The 19,410-nt window shown below is 48.1% G+C and overlaps 1 protein-coding gene across 1 annotated transcript in view; it reads right to left on the minus strand.

Moving 5' to 3' along the window:
- AMH (anti-Mullerian hormone) overlaps nucleotides 1–19,410 on the minus strand; it is a 64,334-nt gene that overhangs the window by 9,332 nt on the left and 35,592 nt on the right. Inside the window, exon 3 of the mRNA XM_029610973.1 lies at nucleotides 8,330–8,450. Coding sequence (XP_029466833.1) covers nucleotides 8,330–8,450 — 121 coding nt within the window. The remainder of the gene's footprint in view (nucleotides 1–8,329; nucleotides 8,451–19,410) is intronic.

A 19,410-nucleotide genomic window follows, 5' to 3' on the forward strand; every position in this document is an offset into this window, starting at 1 on the left:
TACAGGTCCTTGGTGAGGCCTCACCTGGAGTACTGTGTTCAGTTCTGGAGACCGTATCTACAAAGAGACAAAGACAAGATGGAAGCGGTACAGAGAAGGGCGACCAGGAAGGTGTAGGATCTTCATCGGATGACATACGAGGAGAGATTGAAGAATCTAAATATGTACACCCTGGAGGAAAGGAGGAGCAGGGGCGATATGATTCAGACTTTCAGATTCTTAAAAAACTTTAATGATCCAAAGACAACGACAAACCTTTTCCGTCGAAAAAAAATCAGCAGAACCAGAGGTCACGAGCTGAAGCTCCAGGGAGGAAGACTAAGAACCAATGTCAGGAAGTATTTCTTCACGGAAAGGGTGGTGGATGCCTAGAATGCCCTTCCGGAGGAAGTGGTGAAGTCTAAAACTGTGAAGGACTTCAAAGGGGCGTGGGATAAACACTGTGGATCCATCAAGTCTAGTGGGTGTAAATAAAGAGGAGGCAGCTGCACGGAGCGGCAGTAGCCACAGAGGCATTCACGGAGCGGGATGCCAGTGGCCAGTAGTCGGTGTTCCACCTTCAGGCAGCAAAACACTGCACAGAGCGGCAGTAGCCACAGAGGCATTCACGGAGCGGGATGCCAGTGGCCAGTAGTTGGGGTTCCACCTTCAGGCAGCAAAACACTGCACGGAGCGGCAGTAGCCACAGAGGCATTCACGGAGCGGGATGCCAGTGGCCAGTAGTTGGTGTTCCACCTTCAGGCAGCAAAACACTGCACAGAGCAGCAGTAGCCACAGAGGCATTCACGGAGCGGGATGCCAGTGGCCAATAGTTGGGGTTCCACCTTCAGGCAGCAAAACACTGCACGGAGCGGCAGTAGCCACAGAGGCATTCATGGAGCGGGATGCCAGTGGCCAGTAGTTGGTGTTCCGCCTTCACAGAGGGCTGCCATCTCCAAAAAAAAACCCAAAACAAGAAACAAACAAACAAAGCAGGGGTGGGTATGAGTATAGGGCAGGGGTGTGGCCTGCTTGTTGCGGCGGTTGCTACTCCTGATTGAGCTGGATGTTCACTGGGATGCGGATACGGCGCTGCTCTCTGCATGGTGGAGGGGTGGAAGGGAGAAAAAGGGTGGGAAAAAAATAAATAAATGGATGAACTGCGTGGCTTGCTGGGCAGACTGGATGGGCCGTTTGGTCTTCTTCTGCCGTCATTTCTATGTTTCTATGTTTCTATGTATACTATTGAGCGTATATTGCTGCCCGCATATTATTAAGCGTCTGTTCTCCTAACCGTATATTGCTGCCGCATATTATCGTGCGCCTATTGTATTAAAGCGTATATTGCTGCCGCTTATTATTGAGCGCCTGTTGTATTAAAGCGTATATTGCTGCCGCTTATTATTGGGCGCCTGTTGTATTGAGCGCCTATTGTATTAAGCGTATATTGCTGCCGCTTATTATTGTGCGCCCGTTGTATTAAGCGCATATTGCTGCCGCATAGCATTGAGCGCATACTTTGCAATGGAACAGAACACCTCAGCGTCTTCAGCGGGGATGCCTCCGGCCTCCGGCATTAAAGCCCTCGGCCTCTGCTCCGCATGCCAGCTTAGAGCCATGCACAGTGAAGAGCCAGATTCCCTATGTGCCCAATGTGAGGAGGCCATGGGACCCTCGGGCCAGGACCAGTCTCAGCCACGATTTGCTGACAGTTCCCCAGGGGCTACCCCGGATTTAGCGGGCAGTCTCGACCAATCTGGAATCCCGGGGGATCTTGTACCCCGGCGATTAGAAACCGCCTCCATTTCCTGGGTGGATCTCTTTAAGGGGATTCATGCCTTTGTACAGATGCAAACGGCTTCCCATCCAGGCCCTGCGGTATCTGCTGTTCCTGCCATGACTGCGACTGCGGCGGCTGCTGCGGTTGCAGCTCCAGTGGATCCTGTTCCTGGGCCCTCACGCCCCTATCGTGAGCGGGTCCTCCCGCCGCTGGACAGTCCGGATCAGTCGGACCAGGAGGTCTCACCGGTATGAGTCCGAACTTCCGGACGAAGGGGAACTTCCCTCAGGGATTGAGCCATATAGAACCATGAAGCGGTTCTTCCCTAAAGAGGATCTCTCGGACCTGGTGTCTCAGTGCCTGGCGGAGTTGGATATTACAGGTCCCAGTGCTTCGGTACCCTCCGCGCAGAACCCCCTGCTGGAAGGTCTTCGTCCCACAGCCCGCCATTTTCCCTTTTTGCAAGCAGCACAGCAACTGATAGATTTGGAATGGGCTGCACCAGCGGCCGCATTCAAAGGGGGTCGGGCCCTGACAGGCATGTACCCCCTGGCACCTGCTATCCAGGAGCTGCTGGCGTGCCCTTAGGTGGACGCCTTGATTAGCGCTGTGGTCAAGTGCACTACTATTCCAGTTGAGGGGGGGGCAGCCCTCAAGGAACCTCATGACCGGTGACTGGACGCCATTCTGAAGCAGACTTTTGAGGTGGCAGCGCTATCTTTGTGGATCGCAACCTGCTGCACAGTGGTGACGCGGTCCTGTTTGTCACAGGTCAGGAACAACGCTCCAGCAGCAGACATGGAGTCAGCTCTCTCGTTTCTCACGGATGCCGCATCAGACCTAGTCCGGACAACAGCCAAGGGGATCTCATCCTCCGTAGCGGCCAGGAGGCAGCTCTGGATCTGGAAATGGTCAGCCGATGCTCCTTCGAAGACACGCCTCACCAGATTGCCCTTTAAGGGCTCTTTCCTGTTTGGCAGCGACCTGGATAAATTGGCCAGCACATGGAGTGCCTCTCCAGTACCTCGCCTGCCGGAAGATCGGTTCAGAAGGAACCAGCGCGCCTTTCCAAGGCCCTCCAGGGGTAGAAGCTCCCAGCGCTTCACTCCCTACAGGAGTCGCTACCAGGCACCACGTCCTCAGGCCAGGAACCAGTCCTTTCGGACCAAGCAGCGCAAGAGGGGAGCAGGCCCGGGCTCAGGTCCCGGCCGCGCCTCACAATGAGAATCCGCCGATTCATTTGGGGGACGGAGCCATAGGGGGCAGGTTAACCCTCTTCTACCCCAGATGGGTCGAGATTACGTCGGACCAGTGGGTCCTCACCATCATCCGAGAGGGGTATTATCTGGACTTTCATCATCTCCCTCCGGACAAGTTTGTGGAATCTTCATGTCCCACACACAAGAAGGCAGCATTGGAAGCTACCCTGGCGAGGCTCCTGTCCTTGAAAGCCATCATCCCAGTACCTGCCTGGGAAGTGAATTCTGGACATTATTCCATTTATTTCATGGTACCCAAGAAAGGGGGCACCTTTCGGCCCGTACTGGACCTCAAGTCAGTCAATCGATACTTAAGGGTCCCGAGGTTTCGCATGGAAACTCTGCGCTCCGTCAAGACCGCAGTACAGCCAGGAGAATTCCTCAAGGCATTAGACTTGTCGGAAGCCTACCTGCATATCCCGATCCATCCGGATCATCAGCGCTACCTACACTTCAAGGTTCTAGGATGCCACTTCCAATTCCGGGCTCTGCCCTTCGGGTTGGCCACGTCACCGCGGACCTTCACCAAGGTGGTCGTCGTGGTAGCAGCGGCACTCAGGCGGGAAGGAATTCTGGTCCATCCCTACCTAGACGATTGGCTGATCAGGGCGAAATCACAAGAGGAGAGCCATCGGACAACCGACAGAGTGATCGCCCTTCTGGAAAGCTTGGGCTGGGTAATCAACCTCAGCAAAAGTTGCCTACAGCCTTCCCAGTCACTGGAATACCTGGGAGTACAGTTCGACACCCAGGCAGACACAGTCTCACTACCAAGAGAAGGTTAAAACTCCAGACGTGTATCCGGTACTTGATGGGAACCAGTCGGCCCATAGCTTGGGATTATCTGCAGGTTCTCGGTCTCATGGCATCCACCCTGGAAGTGGTACCTTGGACAAGGGCCCATATGAGACCTCTACAACACTCCCTGCTCTCTCGCTGGAGCCCCCCTGTCTACGGAACTATTCCACGCACCTACCTCTGCCTGCCAGAGTAAGGACCCAGTTACGGTGGTGGTTGCAGTCCAACCACATGAGCAGAGGGTCGAAGATGTCCTCCCCCACGTGGACTCTGCTCACCACGGATGCCAGCCTGAGTGGCTGGGGAGCACACTGCGAAGGACTTACCGCACAAGGGCGGTGGAACAGAGAAGAGTCCGCGTGGAACATCAACCGTCTAGAGGCTCGGGCAGTCCGATTGGCATGCCTTCGATTTGCTCACAGACTGAAGAACAGAGCAGTCAGAGTAATGTCCGACAACGCCACCACGGTGGCATACATCAACCGTCAGGGCAGAACCAGAAGCCGACAAGTATCTCTGGAGATCGCCCCACTGATGGCTTGGGCAGAGGCGAATCTTCAGGACATCTCCGCCATCCACATTGCCGGGAAGGACAACACCACGGCAGACTTCCTCAGCAGAGAACGCCTAAATCCGGGAGAGTGGCAGCTGTCACCCACAGCCTTCTGGCTGATTGTGGATCACTGGGGGATTCCGGACATGGATTTACTGGCGGACAAGTCCAATGCTCAAGTACCCAGATACTTCAGCCGCAAGCGCGATCCGTTCTCACACGGAATCGATGCCCTGGTTCAGCCATGGCCTCCAGGGACTCTGCTATACACCTTTCCTCCGTGGCCTCTGCTGGGCGCCATTATCCACAAGATTCAGAAACACCAGGGCCTAGTTCTTCTAGTGGCACCAGACTGGCCAAGAAGACCCTGGTATGCGGACATAAGAAGACTACTGGCAGGGGAGCCCCTTCCCCTGCCTCCTCTCCGGGACCTTCTACGTCAAGGTCCCATCCTCCACGAGGATCCAGCTCAATTCTCTCTTACGGTCTGGCCATTGAGAGGGCTAGACTGAAGAAAAGAGGTTACTCGGAGCCCGTGATAGATACACTCCTCCGAGCACGCAAGTTTTCCACATCCCTCACCTACGTAAGGATCTGGGGAGTATTTGAAGCATGGTGCGACGCTCATGGCACCAATCCACATGCGACCACAATCCCTATTCTGGATTTCCTGCAGGATGGGCTTCAGAAGGGTCTCTCCCTCAGCTCCATCAAAGTTCAGGTGGCTGCACTGTCTTGCTATGGTCCCAGGAGGGATGGCAAGACCATTGCCACACATCCAGATGTGTCTCGCTTCCTGAAAGGAGTTAAGCACATTCGTCCGCCACTGAAGTGGCCAGTGCCTTTGTGGAACCTCAACCTTCGGGGCCTGTCTCTCCGTTCTCTAACCTTGAAGATGGTGTTCTTATTGGCGGTGTGTTCCGCATGCTGCGTCTCAGAGCTACAAGCACTGTCCTGCCGTGATCCCTTTCTGAGAATCACTCCAGAGGCTATCCATCTTCGCACGGTTCCCTCCTTTCTACCTAAAGTGGTCTCACAGTTTCACCTTAATCAGACTATATCCTTGCCTACCACGGCAGGTTTGAAGAAATCTGAGGAAGGGCGTTTGCTACGCCATCTCGACATAGGCAGACTGCTGCCTAGATATCTGGAAATGACAGAAGACGTCCGAAAGACAGACCATTTGTTCATCCTGCACAGCGGGAAACGACAAGGGGAAGCGGCCTCTCGGCCCACCATCGCCCGCTGGATTAAAGAAGTTATCAGAGCAGCTTACGTGGAGGCCGGGAAGTCTCCGCCTCTACAAGTCAAGGCTCATTCTACCAGAGCACAAGCAGCATCCTGGGCGGAATCTAGGATGCTGTCGCCTGCGGAAATATGTAAAGCGGCGACGTGGTCCTCCCTCCATACCTTCTCCAGGTTCTACCGTCTGGATGTTCAGGCCAGGGAGGACTCAGCATTTGCGAGGACGGTCCTACATGGTCCTCAGGCAGCCTCCCACCCAGGCTGGGAGTAAAGCTTTTGTACATCCCATTCGTTCCGAGTCCATCTGGCTACACGCCAGGAAATGTTGAGATTACTTACCTGATAATCTCCTTTTCCTTAGTGTAGACAGATGGACTCAGCATCCCGCCCAGTTGCCTGTGTACATGGGTTTCACCGATGCAAGGTACACCATGTCATCTGTTTCCATAAGAGCGTACACTCTACCAGGTGTCAACGCCTTCCGGTTGGGAATGCTGGCGGTCTCCAGCTCCTATCACTCGGTCAGGGGAATCCTGTTTCACTTTTCACTGAGCGTCAGTACACACGTCCATAACAGCTTTTGCAAGGAAGATTACTAAGTTGCTACGCTTCCTGTGGGGGTATATATACACCCGTGCTGACGTCAGATCCGTCTCCAACTGCTAGCACGAGCATACTATACCCATTCGTTCTGAGTCCATCTGTCTACACTAAGGAAAAGGAGATTATCAGGTAAGTAATCTCAACATTTCCACTGAAAAAGGCTAGCCTCCTGTGCATGGAAATCTTTGAGATATTTAAATATCTCTATCCTATCTCCCCTATCCTCTAGGGTATACGTGTTTAGATATTTAAGTCTATCCCCATATGTTGTAGAACAAAGACCACTGACAGTTTTAGTAGTCACCTTGTCCAGAGATCACCTTAAGATCATCCGATACAATCACACCCAGACCCGCTCTTCTTTTGTGCATTGGAATATTTACCTCTCCCTTAGGTTTGTGCATCCTAAATGCATTACTCTGCATTTTTTAGCATTAAATCTTAACTGCCAGTCCCTAGACCATGCCTTGAGCTTTGCTAGATCCCTCCTCATGTTTTCCACGCCTTCCTGTCTGTCCACAGTGTTACAGATTTTGGTATCATCAGCAAAAAGACAGACCTTTCCCAACAATCCTTCACTATGTCACTCACAAAAATGTTGAAAAGAACTGGTCCATGGACTGATCCCTGTGGCTCACTGCTAGTAACGCCCCCCTCTCTTAGAGAAAACTCCATTTACCACTACCCTTTGGAGCGTCCTCCTCAGCCAGTTTCTAACCCAGTCAGTCACTCTAGGTCCCATGCCAAGAGTGTTCAGTTTATTTATAAGTCACCTATTTGTAACCATGTCAAAGGCCTTACCGAAATCCAAGGGCTCTCCCTTGATCCAACTCTCTGGTCATCCAGTCCAAGAAACTGATCAGATTTGTCTGACAAGATCTACCTCTGCCTCGGATCTTGCAATCCATGGGATTCTAAAAACTGCCCTCTCCTCTGTCCTAGCAGCGATTCCATTAGTTTGCTTGCCACAGAGGTCAGACTGACCGGCCTGTAGTTCCCAGCCTCCTCTTTCTTTGCCCTTTTTATGACTAGGAACTGCATCCAGTTCTCCAGAACTGCTCCCGACTCTAAAGAAGCATTGTAAACCAGGTCACCAGCGGAGCTGCCAGGACACCTCTAAGTTTCCTTAGTACCCTCCGATGTGTCCCATCCGGCCCCATCGCTTTACTTTAAGTTTAGTGAGCTCCTCACGAGCAGCACACTGCTCCCAAACTCACTTACGCTTTACCTCACATCCAATCTTTTTTCTGTTTGTTTATGTGCTCCTGATCCAGGCCTTTCTGCAGGGAATACTGAACAGATTTGCTTTTTCCTCATCAGTCCCCTCTGAGTCTCACAGTACCACTTTTGTACTTCCTTCTGTCACTAAAACATAAAAATAAAAAGTCTTGTGCCCTCACCCCCATTTTACCATATCTTTTTTCTTCCATTTGCATTCCTAACTAATTTCCCAGCTTCTCTTCCATTTTCCAGATATTGCTGCCTGTCTTCCTCTTTCTGCGATCGCTTCTTTACAAAACCACAGCGGCCTCTTTTCCTAGCCTGAAATGATTAGCTGCCCTTACAATATCTCCTTCTAGTTTTGCCCACTGCTCTTCCTCTTCCCCTAGATTTTCCCATCCATCTAACGACTCCTTAAGGTACTCGCCCCATTTAAAGAAAGTCTAGGACCCTGCACCCCATCCGGTGATCACTGGAATCCCAGATGATCCTCCACTACCTCAGAGATCCTGTCCCCGTTGGTAAGCACCAGGTCCAGTATCTCTCTCCCCCACCCCCCACCAATGTGGGCTCCATTTCCAGTTACTACAGGGCTGGGTTAGGGGGAGGGGAAAGCAAAGGAAATCAGTGCTGAATTCTGGTGGCATTTTGCAAAAAAAAAAAAAAAAAAATCAAGACATGCATTTGGGGTGAAAAGCAATTTTTTTTTCTTTTTACATTTTACAAAGGGCAAAAATTCCAAGTTTTTTTTTTCCCTTTCTCAATTTTATTATGAATTTTTTCACTGCTCTCCTCCCATGCTTGGTTGCACTGTGGACTGTGCAGTTCTTGGATGGGGTGGGGGAAGGTGGAGTTTGGACTAAGCAGATGATGGGTTTTAAAGGTTCTTACCATCATGGTAGTGGCGGATCTGAAAAGAAACTGTAAAGCCAAGCTGTTGGTGAAAGTGCTGATCAGTCATCCCCTCTGTACTGATAACCAGATAACGAGTGCCTGGAGAAAGGCAGACCACCTGCAGGCAGAGAGACAGGAAAGGAGGCAGGCAGGAAACTATCAAACAACTTTATCTCCTCAACACAATGTCCTGAAACCAAAAACAGGCAAAAATTAATTATGTGGGGCTGTTTTGGGAGAGGAAAAAAGGCCCTGGCATTCATCCCAACAGGTTAAAAGGCAAGATCTTTTAAAATAACAAACTAATGTAATTTTCAGTTTCTATTTTGCCTTTTGTGACTGAACAGCCACTTAAAAACAGATTACAATAAGGTTAGGAGAGCTGCTGGCAGCAGATGATAATAGAGATTCAGTTAAAGGCAGATTACAAAGAGGTTGAATGCATAGATATTAATAACTGAAAATCTAAGTATGTTGGGGAATCGATATATGTCTTTGAGGTATATCACATGGGATGATGGCCAAGGCTGTTTATCTGCTTGGTTGGCCAATAGGGAAGATCTGGAAGGTGCGTGACCTTGAGAGTGGGTGACAAAATGCCATGGAGGCATTAGTGGCCTGCAAAGTGAGACGGGGAGAGTTCCACAGGCGCAGCTCCACTGCAGGTCCTGGATACGTTTTTTTCAATCAGAGGTTCTTGAGAGAAGACGTTGAGAGAAATTGCTTTTGACTTTGAAGCTTTGGGGTTGGATGGTAAACCCTCACTTTGTCCCCTTTAATGTAATGGATAGGATTTTAAATTGGATATGCAGAAAGATTGGGAGCCAGTATAGTGAGTTTAGGAATGGGGAGGACCATTCCCACTTTCTGTGGCTGCTGAGTGTTTTGGAGTATCTGCAATTTGATGATTCTATTTTGAGGTAGTCCAAAGTAGATGATGTTGCAATAGTCCAGATGAGCAAGTATTACTGATTGCATAACTGTTTTGAAGTTGGCTGTTCATAGAAAGGGGCGCAATTGCTTCACCACACAGAGGCACCCAAAGGCTTTCCTTTCTTACTGCTGTTATTTGGCTCTCCAGGGTCAGGCAGGGTCAACTATGACTCCTAGGTTTTGACCTCATATTGAGTGGAGGGAGGGATTGTCTACTCGTGGAGAGTGATTGAACCACAAAGACCTCTGTTTTATTTTTGTTTAACTAAAGTTGATTGTCATTCATCCAGATTGTTATTGTTTTGAGGCAGAAGTTGAGGAGCACTGTCATATTGTCCAAGGTGCCTGAGAGGGGGAGGATGATCTGTATATTATCAGCATAGATGTATACTTAGAAACTAAAACTTCTTATGATGGCAGCAAGAGGTTGGAGGTAGACATTGAAGAGAATGGGAGAAAGCAGAGAGCTTTGGGGAACAGCCAATTATAGGAGCCAGGAATTGGAGGATGCTTTGTTCCATGTAATTGTCTGAGATTTGCCAGACCGGAAGGATTTAAACCAGTTTTTGTATGTTGCCTCCAAAGATTAGATTGACCATGCAAATTTTGATGATAACCTACTATATTAGACGCATTTAAGAGGTCAAGTAACATTGGTAGCCTTGACTCCCCTTTCTCCATGAGTAGCTGCTTACTGTCAATGAGTGAGATGAGGACTATTACGGCAGAGAGGTGAGGGGGCTGTGCCATGATGCAGACGGCACGCGTAAGAGTACCTCCCCTTTACACCTTGGAGGTCTGGGTTTTCCCGGATGGGCCCACTTTAAAGATCTGGGGAACAGGCCCATAAACCCTCCTTTTCCCCTCCCCTGCCCACCAAGATGTTGATAATTAAACAACTCAACCATGATTGGTAGCTTCCCTTCCAGGTCTGGAGTAACTGGGTGTGCATACTGTACATTTGCATGAAGCGACACATCTGGGGGAGGGGGGGGGAGGGGAGGCAGCAGCAGTGGCAACAGGCAGATTCAAACTGGAGACCTTGACTCATCCCCTATCCAAGCCCCAGGTTTTCAAAAAAGTCAGCTGCCCCACCATTCTGTAGTTGTGGATTCAGCTCAGAAAAAGGCTAAACGATCGCATGTTCCCAACTACTATGTTAACTCCATTTGATTGTAAGATAATTGCATATGTTGGATGATAATTGCAGATTTGTAAACCGTTATGATGGCTCTACCGAATAACGGTATATAAAACCCTACAAATAAATAAAATAAATAAATCCACATTCCTCTGCTCCTCCTAGACATTGGATACGTTGGGACAAAGAGTTTTCCAAGGGTCCGTGTTGATATCGCAAATTGCAACATATTAATTATACATGACCCATTATACCAGAAATCTCTGGAAACAAGTCCAGGAATTTGCGGAGACATTACCTCAACAACAACAGGAAACTTTGTCCTCCATCCTACAAAAAGGAATTGAAACAGGGAAACATGAAGTCAGAGCTGCCTACGATTCTTTTGAAACAGCATCCAGAGTCTCGGCAGTGGGCATCAGTGCTAGACGCTGGGCCTGGCTTAAGGCCTCAGACCTACGCCCGGAAGTGCAGGACAAACTGGCAGATCTTCCCTGTACTGGAGATAACCTGTTCAGGGATAAGATCCAGGACGCAGTGGCCCAGTTAAAGGATCAAAATGAGACCCTGCGGCAGTTGTCAACTGTCTTCCCAGTTGTTCCCTCCGTAGCCTGCAGGGTCATGCGTAGAGTACCCAAGAAACAATTCTACAGGCCATGCAGATATTACCCTCCTGCATCTCGTGCGCGACCGGCTCGGGCACCTCAGAGGGGACATGGGCACCTCAGAGGGGACATGCGCACCAAGCGAGAACATCTAGACCACAGCCAGCTCCACAAACTGGCCCTGTATCTGGATTTTGACTCTTTTCCAGAGAGCAGCAGCCATATTCCAGTGGGGGGCCACCTGTGCCACTTTGCAACAAATTGTCATCCAATCACCACAGACCAGTGGGTATTGTCTATCGTAACCCACGGTTACTGTCTACATTTTTCAAAAATACCCCTGGACTTCCCACCCAATCCATCCTGGAGTTGGGACGACCACACAGGAAAACTCGAGTCAGAGCTCTCAACCCTTCTGTTGGTCAGAGCCGTGGAACCGGTTCTACCAAATCAGCAGGGTAAAGGGTTCTACACCAGATATTTCCTTATTCCAAAAAAGACCGGCAGCCTCCAGCCTATTCTGGACCTCTGTGCCTTGAATACATTTCTTCGCAAGGAACGGTTCAAAATGGTATTCCTGAGCACCTTGCTTCCTCTTCTTCAAAAGAGGATTGGCTCTGCTCTCTGGACCTTCAAGACGCATACGCCCATATTGCGATCTCCCCTCCTCATCACAAATATCTGCGATTCGTGGTGGGTCACAGTCACTGTCAATACAAGGTACTACCTTTCGGCCTAGCCTCGACGACTCGAGTCTTTATGAAGTGCCTGGCAGTCATGGCTGCGCAGTTACACAGTAGAGGCGTGGATGACTGGCTCATGAAAAGCCAGTCAAAACAAGGAGCCCTTGACTTTCTCGGTCTCACCATAAGGCTTCCAAACTCATTGGGACTTCTAATCAATTACACCAAATCCCAGTTGACACCATCTCATCTTCTCTCCTTTATAGGAGCAGACCTACACACAACACTGTCCAGAGCATTCTTACCCAACAACCATGCGATTACACTGTCCAACCTTGCCAGCTTTATCAGCCATCGGAAAAGAGCCTCAGCTGGCCAGCTACTCAGGTTGCTCGGACACATGGCATCAACAGTCCTTGTCATCCCTATGGCACGCCTTGCCATGAGAGTGACCCAATAGACTCTAAAATCCCAGTGGCGACAAGCTACTCAATCGCTGTTGTCCCTGGTACACATAACCAGCCAGCTTTGTCTGTCCCTTGCCTGGTGGATATACAAAGCCAACTTACAAGTGGGTCTTCCTTTCCAGCAACCGGCTCCTCAGGTGACCTTAACTACAGGCGCCTCCAACCTAGGTTGGGGAGCCCACATACAAGGCCTTCAAACTCAAGTGACTTGGACAACAGCCGAAGCGACCCATCAAATCAACTTTCTGGAGCTTCGAGCAATACGGTACACCCTTTCTGCATTTCAGGACTGCCTCTCCAACAAAGTTGTCCTGATTCAAACAGACAACCAAGTTGCAATGTGGTAATTGAACAAACAGGGGGGTACGAGCTCTTATCTGCTCTGCCAGGAGGCGGCTCAGATTTGGGCCTGGGCTCTGTCGCAATCCATTCTTCTGTGAGCCACTTATATAGCAGGCACTCAGAATGCACTGGCAGACCGCCTCAGCCGACGTTTCCAGCCTCACGAATGGTCTCTGGATCCCTTGGTTGTGAGCAGAATCTTCCACCGGTGGGGTCATCCGACCATTGACTTCTTTGCATCCATTCAGAACCACAAAGTGGAACGCTTCTGCTCTCTGCACAGGGACCGGCAAGCACCAGCTAGGGATGCCTTCGCCCGTCCCTGGAACAAAGGCCTGCTTTATGCGTATCCTCCAATTCCGCTAATAAGCAAGACTCTCGTGAAGCTACAACAGGACCGTGGCTTAATGATTTTCATAGGCCCGTATTGGCCGCGCCAAATTTGGTTTCCCATACTTCTCGACCTTTCTGTCCAGGACCCCATTCGCCTGGGCACTTCGCCCAACCTCATAACACAGAATCATGGCAAGTTACACCACCCGAACATCCAGGCCCTCTCTTTGATGGCCTGGATGTTGAATGATACTACAACCACTCAACCTTTCAAGTGACGTATCTCAAGTCCTAGTAGCTTCAAGGAAGCCTTCCACGCGGAAATCCTACCGCTCTAAATGGAAGAGATTTACCTTGTGCTGCACACAGAAGGGCTTGGATCCCTTTTCTTTGCCCACATCAAGTCTGTTAGATTATCTCTGGCACCTCTCAGAATCTGGTCTCCAGATATCATCTATCCGAGTGCACCTTAGTACCATCTCTGCTTACCATCAAGGAACAGGGGATGCCCCGATAATGGCTCAACCCCTGGTGAGTCTCTTCATGAGAGGCTTATTACATGGGACCTCAATGTGGTACCTTGCACGGCTCATGCACACTCCTTTTGAGCCCTTACACTCCTGTGAACTCAGATACCTTACATAGAAAGTTCTTTTCCTAGTAGCCATCACATCTGCTTGCAGGCCCTTGTGACCTATCCACCCACTCAGTCAGAGCAATGGCAACATCAGTAGCACACTGCCATTCAGTACCGATTGTTGACATCTGCAAGGCTACATGGAGCTCTCTCCACACCTTCGCAGCTCACTACTGGCTGGACGACAGGATTCCTTCTTTGGCCAGTCTGTCCTAAGAAATTTGTTCCCCGTGTAGGAACCCAACTCGCCCTACCTCGACCTGCTGTGAATTTCAGGCTGCCTCATATTTGCCAACAGCACCCCAGTTGTTGTGCATGTTGCACATGTTGTGTGCTGCTTGGCCTCATATGTATGACTCAGCCTGTAGCTTGCTAATCACCCATATGTGAGGACTACCATCCTGCTTGTCCTGGGAGAAAGCAGAGTTGCTTACCTGTAACAGGTGTTCTCCCAGGACAGCAGGATGTTAGTCCTCACGAAACCCGCCCACCACCCCAAGGAGTTGGGTTCGCTTACGTTTTATTATTTTATTTTTCGCTCGTACTTTTGCTACAAACGAGACTGAAGGGAGACCCCTGCTGGATGCAGGGTTGGTGCTATGCCGGGCATGCCCAGTAGGGGCCAGTCAAAGTTCTGGAAACTTTGACAGACGTTTTCCGTGATTGGGCTCTATCCTGATGATGTCACCCATATGTGAGGACTAACATCCTGCTGTCCTGTGAGAACACCTGTTACAGGTAAGCAACTCTGCTTTATGGTAGCCAGATTCTAACCGAGGGCTTATTTTGTGGGGGAATAAGGGGAGAGAAGTGACTACATCCCACCAAAGATATTTTAGGCAGGGAAATGAAATATCGATGGACATTACAATATCCAGCAAAATGCACTTCTCCTCCTGAGCAAGCAGTTCACAACGGTAATCTGATTCTGTTAAGTCACTCACCTCTTCAGGTTACTCACACTAGAAAGACAAACTTATCAAGATAAGAGAGAGTAGTACACAAACTAGTGTCTTGCAAGAGACCCTGTCCTCTCAGCAAAAACAAGTCACTGTGCAGGAGGCTGAGAAAATAAGCAGCAGCAGCAGCAACAGAGGAGAATTATGAATTGCAATTCGTACAGATCCTCAAAGTTCCATTAATTAAAGATATTTAAAAAAAAAAGGTTTCTGTGCGTAAATATTTACACGCACATTTCAAGATGAAAACCAGGAATGGCCATTCCCCACCCAGACCATGCCCATGCCCCCCACCTCTTTTTCAGAATCTTTCCTTTGTGCGCTTAGCAGGAGATATATGCATACACGGGCAGCTTTTAAAATGCACTCTGTGTTCTAGCACGTGCCCGGCTTTTAAAATTCAACTTAAACTGCCAGAGTCAAACAGTAACAACCCTATGTATAACAAGGCAATACTGGAAATAAAACACCGGGCTATATTAGAAAAATGGAACCAGCCAGGCTGCAGTAAATCCCTACACAGAAACTACCTGCTAACAGTTTACTTCACCTTGGTCACACACGGAGAACACAGATACGCTCTCGCCAAATACAGAATAAAGAGATCATAAAGTATCAATGGAAATGTGCAGACAAAAACTGAAATGGAAACTGAAAGAAACCAGACTCTGTATGGAGTGCAACAATGGGAAAACAGAAACTTCACTATCCCTCATAAAACATCACATAATAAAATTAAGAATATAAAAAATTCAAACATACTAACAAAAAGCATAAATATTTAAAAGCAATTGACAGAATAACATCCAAAAATTAAAAAGTCATTACAATTTTTTACATTTACCACCAACAAAAAATTTCAAAACAGCAGATACATCAAATTACATCCAATAATTCAAATTATTAGGGATTAAAAAATCCTTTGCCATCCATACCTGGAAATGTTTGATTTTCAGTCACCCTGAGATTGTCTTGGATTAGTGGGGGAGGGGAGGGGGCATACATTTTATCTTATCTTTCTTTCTTGTATATACACAAATGTTCTTATTTTTTTCTCACACACATACACACATGTTCATTCTCATGCACACTTCCTCTTTCTTGCAAACACATATGGTCACACATAAATATATGCAGGCTCTCCTTCATTCACAGGTTCTCTAATGCTCACTGGCTCCCCCTCCAACACACACGTACATTCTGTCTCTCAGACACACACAAGCTCTCATATACACACTGGCTCTTCCCCCTCCCCCCCGCCTCCCAGACACAGGCTTTCTCTCTCTCACACACACAAACACACACACACAGGTTTACTATCTCACTCACTCTCTTACACAGGTTCTCTCATTCTGGGCCTTTTCATCTGCCATGGGTGGATGTCCAGCGGCCCCACTGGGACTCTTCTTTGGCCATGGGTGGGAACAGACGTACCAGCAGCCAAAGAAGCGGAGACTCTGAGCACTGAAGAAGAGACTTAGGGCATTGGGCTTCATGTGCCCCTAGCTAGTGACACCCCTGAATTACAGTATTATGTCCTGGAGAGAATCTCTATTAAGTTTGGTCTAGACTGTTGGAGGTCAGTATTCTGGTACAGAAAAGGGTAAACAGTGGAGTGCCTGAGGGATCTGTACTTGGACCGGTGCTTTTCAATATATTTATAAATGATCTGGAAAGGAATACGACAAGTGAGGTAATCAAATATGTAGATGATTATGTATGTGTGTGTGAAAGGGTGCTTGCCTCTGTATATATATATGTGTGTGTGTGTGTGTGTGTGTGTGTGAAAGGGTGCTTGTCTCTGTATATATGTGTGTGTGTGTGTGTGAAAGGGTGCTTGCCTCTGTATATATATGTGTGTGTGTGTGTGTGTGTGTGTGAAAGGGTGCTTGCCTCTGTATAAATATGTGTGTGTGTGTGTGAAAGGTTGCTTGCCTCTGTATATATATGTGTGTGTATGTGTGTGTGTGTGAAAGGGTGCTTGCTTCAGTGTGTGTGTGTGTGTGTGTGAAAGGGTGCCTGCCTCTGTATATGTGTGTGTGTGTGTGTGTGTGTTTGTGAAAGGGTGCTTGATTCTGTATATGTGTGTGTGTGTGTGTGTGTGTGTTTGTGTGAAAGGGTGCTTGCCTCAGTGTGTGTGTGTGTGTGTGTGTGTGTGTGTGTGTGTGAAAGAGTGCTTGCCTCTGTATATATATGTATGTGTGTGTGTGTGTGTGTGTGAGTGTGTATGAAGGGGTGCCTGCCTCTGTATATATATGTGTGTGTGTGTGTGAAAGTTTGCTTGCCTCTGTATATATATGTGTGTGCTTGTGTGAAAGGGTGTCTGCTTTTGTATATGTGTGCGTGTGTGAAAGGGTGCTTGCCTCTGTGTATATATGTGTGTGTGTGTGTGTGTGTGAAAGGGTGATTGCCTCTCTATATATATCTGTGTGTGAGAAAGGGTGCTTGACTCTGTATATATATGTGTGTGTGTGTGAAAGGGTGCTTGCCTCTGTATATGTATATATGTGTGTGTGTGTGTGTGTGTAAGGGTGCTTGCCTCTGTATATATGTGTGTGTGTGTGTGTGTGTGTGTGTGAGTGTGTGTGTGTGTGTGAAAGGGTGCTTGCCTCTGTGTATATATATATATATATATATATATATATATATATGTGTGTGTGTGTGTGTGTGTGTGTAAGGGTGCTTGCCTCTGTATATATATATATGTGTGTGTGTGTGTGTGTGTGAAAGGGTGCTTGCCTCTGTATATGTATGTGTGTGTGAAAGGGTGCGTGCCTCTGTATCTATATGTATGTGTGTGTGAAAGGGTGTTTGCCTCTCTATATATATCTGTGTTTGTGAAAGGGTGCTTGCCTCAGAGTGTGTGTGTGTGTGTGTGTGTGTGTGTGTGTGTGTGAAAGAGTGCTTGCCTCTGTATATATATGTGTGTGTGTGTGTGTGTGTGTGAGAAAGGGTGCTTCCCTCTGTATATATATGTGTGTGTAAAAAGTTGCTTGCCTCTGTAGATATATGTGTGTGTGTGTAAGGGTGCTTGCCTCTGTATATATGTGTGTGTGTGTGTGTGTGTGTGTGAAAGGGTGCTTGCCTCTGTATCTATATGTATGTGTGTGTGAAAGGGTGCTTGCCTCTCTATATATGTGTGTGTGTGAGAAAGAGTACTTGACTCTGTATATATATGTGTGTGTGTGTGAAAGGGTGCTTTCCTCTGTGTATATATGTGTGTGTGTGTGTGTGTGTGTGAAAGGGTGCTTGCCTCTGTATCTATATGTATGTGTGTGTGAAAGGGTACTTGCCTCTCTATATATATGTGTGTGTGAGAAAGAGTGCTTGACTCTGTATATATATGTGTGTGTGTGTGTGTGTGTGAAAGGGTGCTTTCCTCTGTGTATATATGTGTGTGTGTGTATGTGTGTGTGAAAGGGTGCTTGCCTCTGTATATATGTGTGTGTGAGTGTGAGTGTGTGTGTTTGTGTTTGAGAGAGAAAGGGTGCTTCCCTCTGTATATACGTGTGTGTGTGAGTGTCTGTGTGTGTGAGAAAGGGTGCTTGCCTCATATATATATATATATATGTGTGTGTGTGTGTGAAAGGGTGCCTTCCTCTGTATATATATATGTGTGTGTGTGTGTGTGTGTGTGTGTGTGAAAGTGTGCCTGCCTCTGTATATGTGTGTGTGTGCGTGTGTGAGAAAGGGTGCCTGTGTGTGTGTGTGTGTGTGTGTGTGAAAGAGTGCCTGCCTCTGTATATGTGTGTGTGTGTGAAAGGGTGCCTGCCTCTCTATATGTGTGCTTGTGTGTGTGTGTGTGTGTGTGAGAAAGGGTGCCTGCCTCTGTATATATGTGTGTGTGTGTGTGTGTGTGTGAGGAAGGGTGCCTGCCTCTGTACATATGTGTATGTGTGTGTGTGTGTGTGTGAATGGGTGCCTGCCTCTGTATATGTGTGTGTGTGTGTGTGAGAGAGAGAGAGAGAGAGAAAGGGTGCCTGCCTCTGTATAAATGTGTGTGTGTGTGTGGGTGTGTGAGAGAGAAAGGGTGCTTGCCTCTGTATGTGTGTAAAAGAGTGTCTACTTTTATATATGTGTGCGTGTGTTATAGTGTGCCTGCCTCTGTATATATGTATTTGTGTGCATGTGTAACTGTGTGTGAAAGGGTATCTGCTTTTGGATACGTGTGCATGTGTATGTGTGTGTGAAAGGGTGTCTGCATCTGTATATATGTGTGTGTGTGTGAAAGGGTGCTCGCCTTTGTAGATATGTGTATGTGTTTGTGTGTGTGTGTGAAAGGGTGCTTGCCTCTGTATATATGTATGTGTGTGTGAAAGGGTGCTTGCTTCTGTATATATATGTGTGTGCGTGTGTGAAAGGGTGTCTGCTTCTGTACGTGTGCGTGTGTAAAAGGGTATCTGCTTTTGTACATGTGTGCATGTGTGTGTGTAAAAGGGTGTCTGCTTTTGTACATGTGTGCGTGTTTATGTGTGCCTGAAAGGTTGCCTGCCTCTATATATATATGTGTGTGTTTGTGTGAAAGGGTGTCTGCTTTTGTTTATATGTGTGTGTGACTGTGTGTGTGTGTGTGTGTGTAACAGTGTGTCTGCTTTTGTTTATGTGTGCATGTGTATGTGTGTCTGTGTGTGAAAGGGTGCCTGCCTCTGTATATATGTGTGTGTTTGTGTGTGTGAAAGGGTGCCTGCCTCTGTATATGTGTGTGTGTGTGAGAAAGAGTGCTTGCCTCTTATATATATATATATGTGTGTGTGTGTGTGTGTGTGTGTGTGAAAGGGTGCCTGCCTCTATGTGTGTGTGTGTGTGTGTGTGAGAAAGGGTGCTTGCCTCATATATATATATATATATGTGTGTGTGTGTGTGAAAGTGTGCCTGCCTCTGTATATGTGTGTGTGTATGTGTGTGTTTGTGTGTGAAAGGGTGCTTGCCTCTGTATATTTGTTTGTGTGTGTGGAAAGGGTGCTTGCCTCTGTATCTA

Source organism: Rhinatrema bivittatum, chromosome 8 (genome assembly GCF_901001135.1).
Source record: "Rhinatrema bivittatum chromosome 8, aRhiBiv1.1, whole genome shotgun sequence".
NCBI lineage: Eukaryota > Metazoa > Chordata > Amphibia > Gymnophiona > Rhinatrematidae > Rhinatrema > Rhinatrema bivittatum.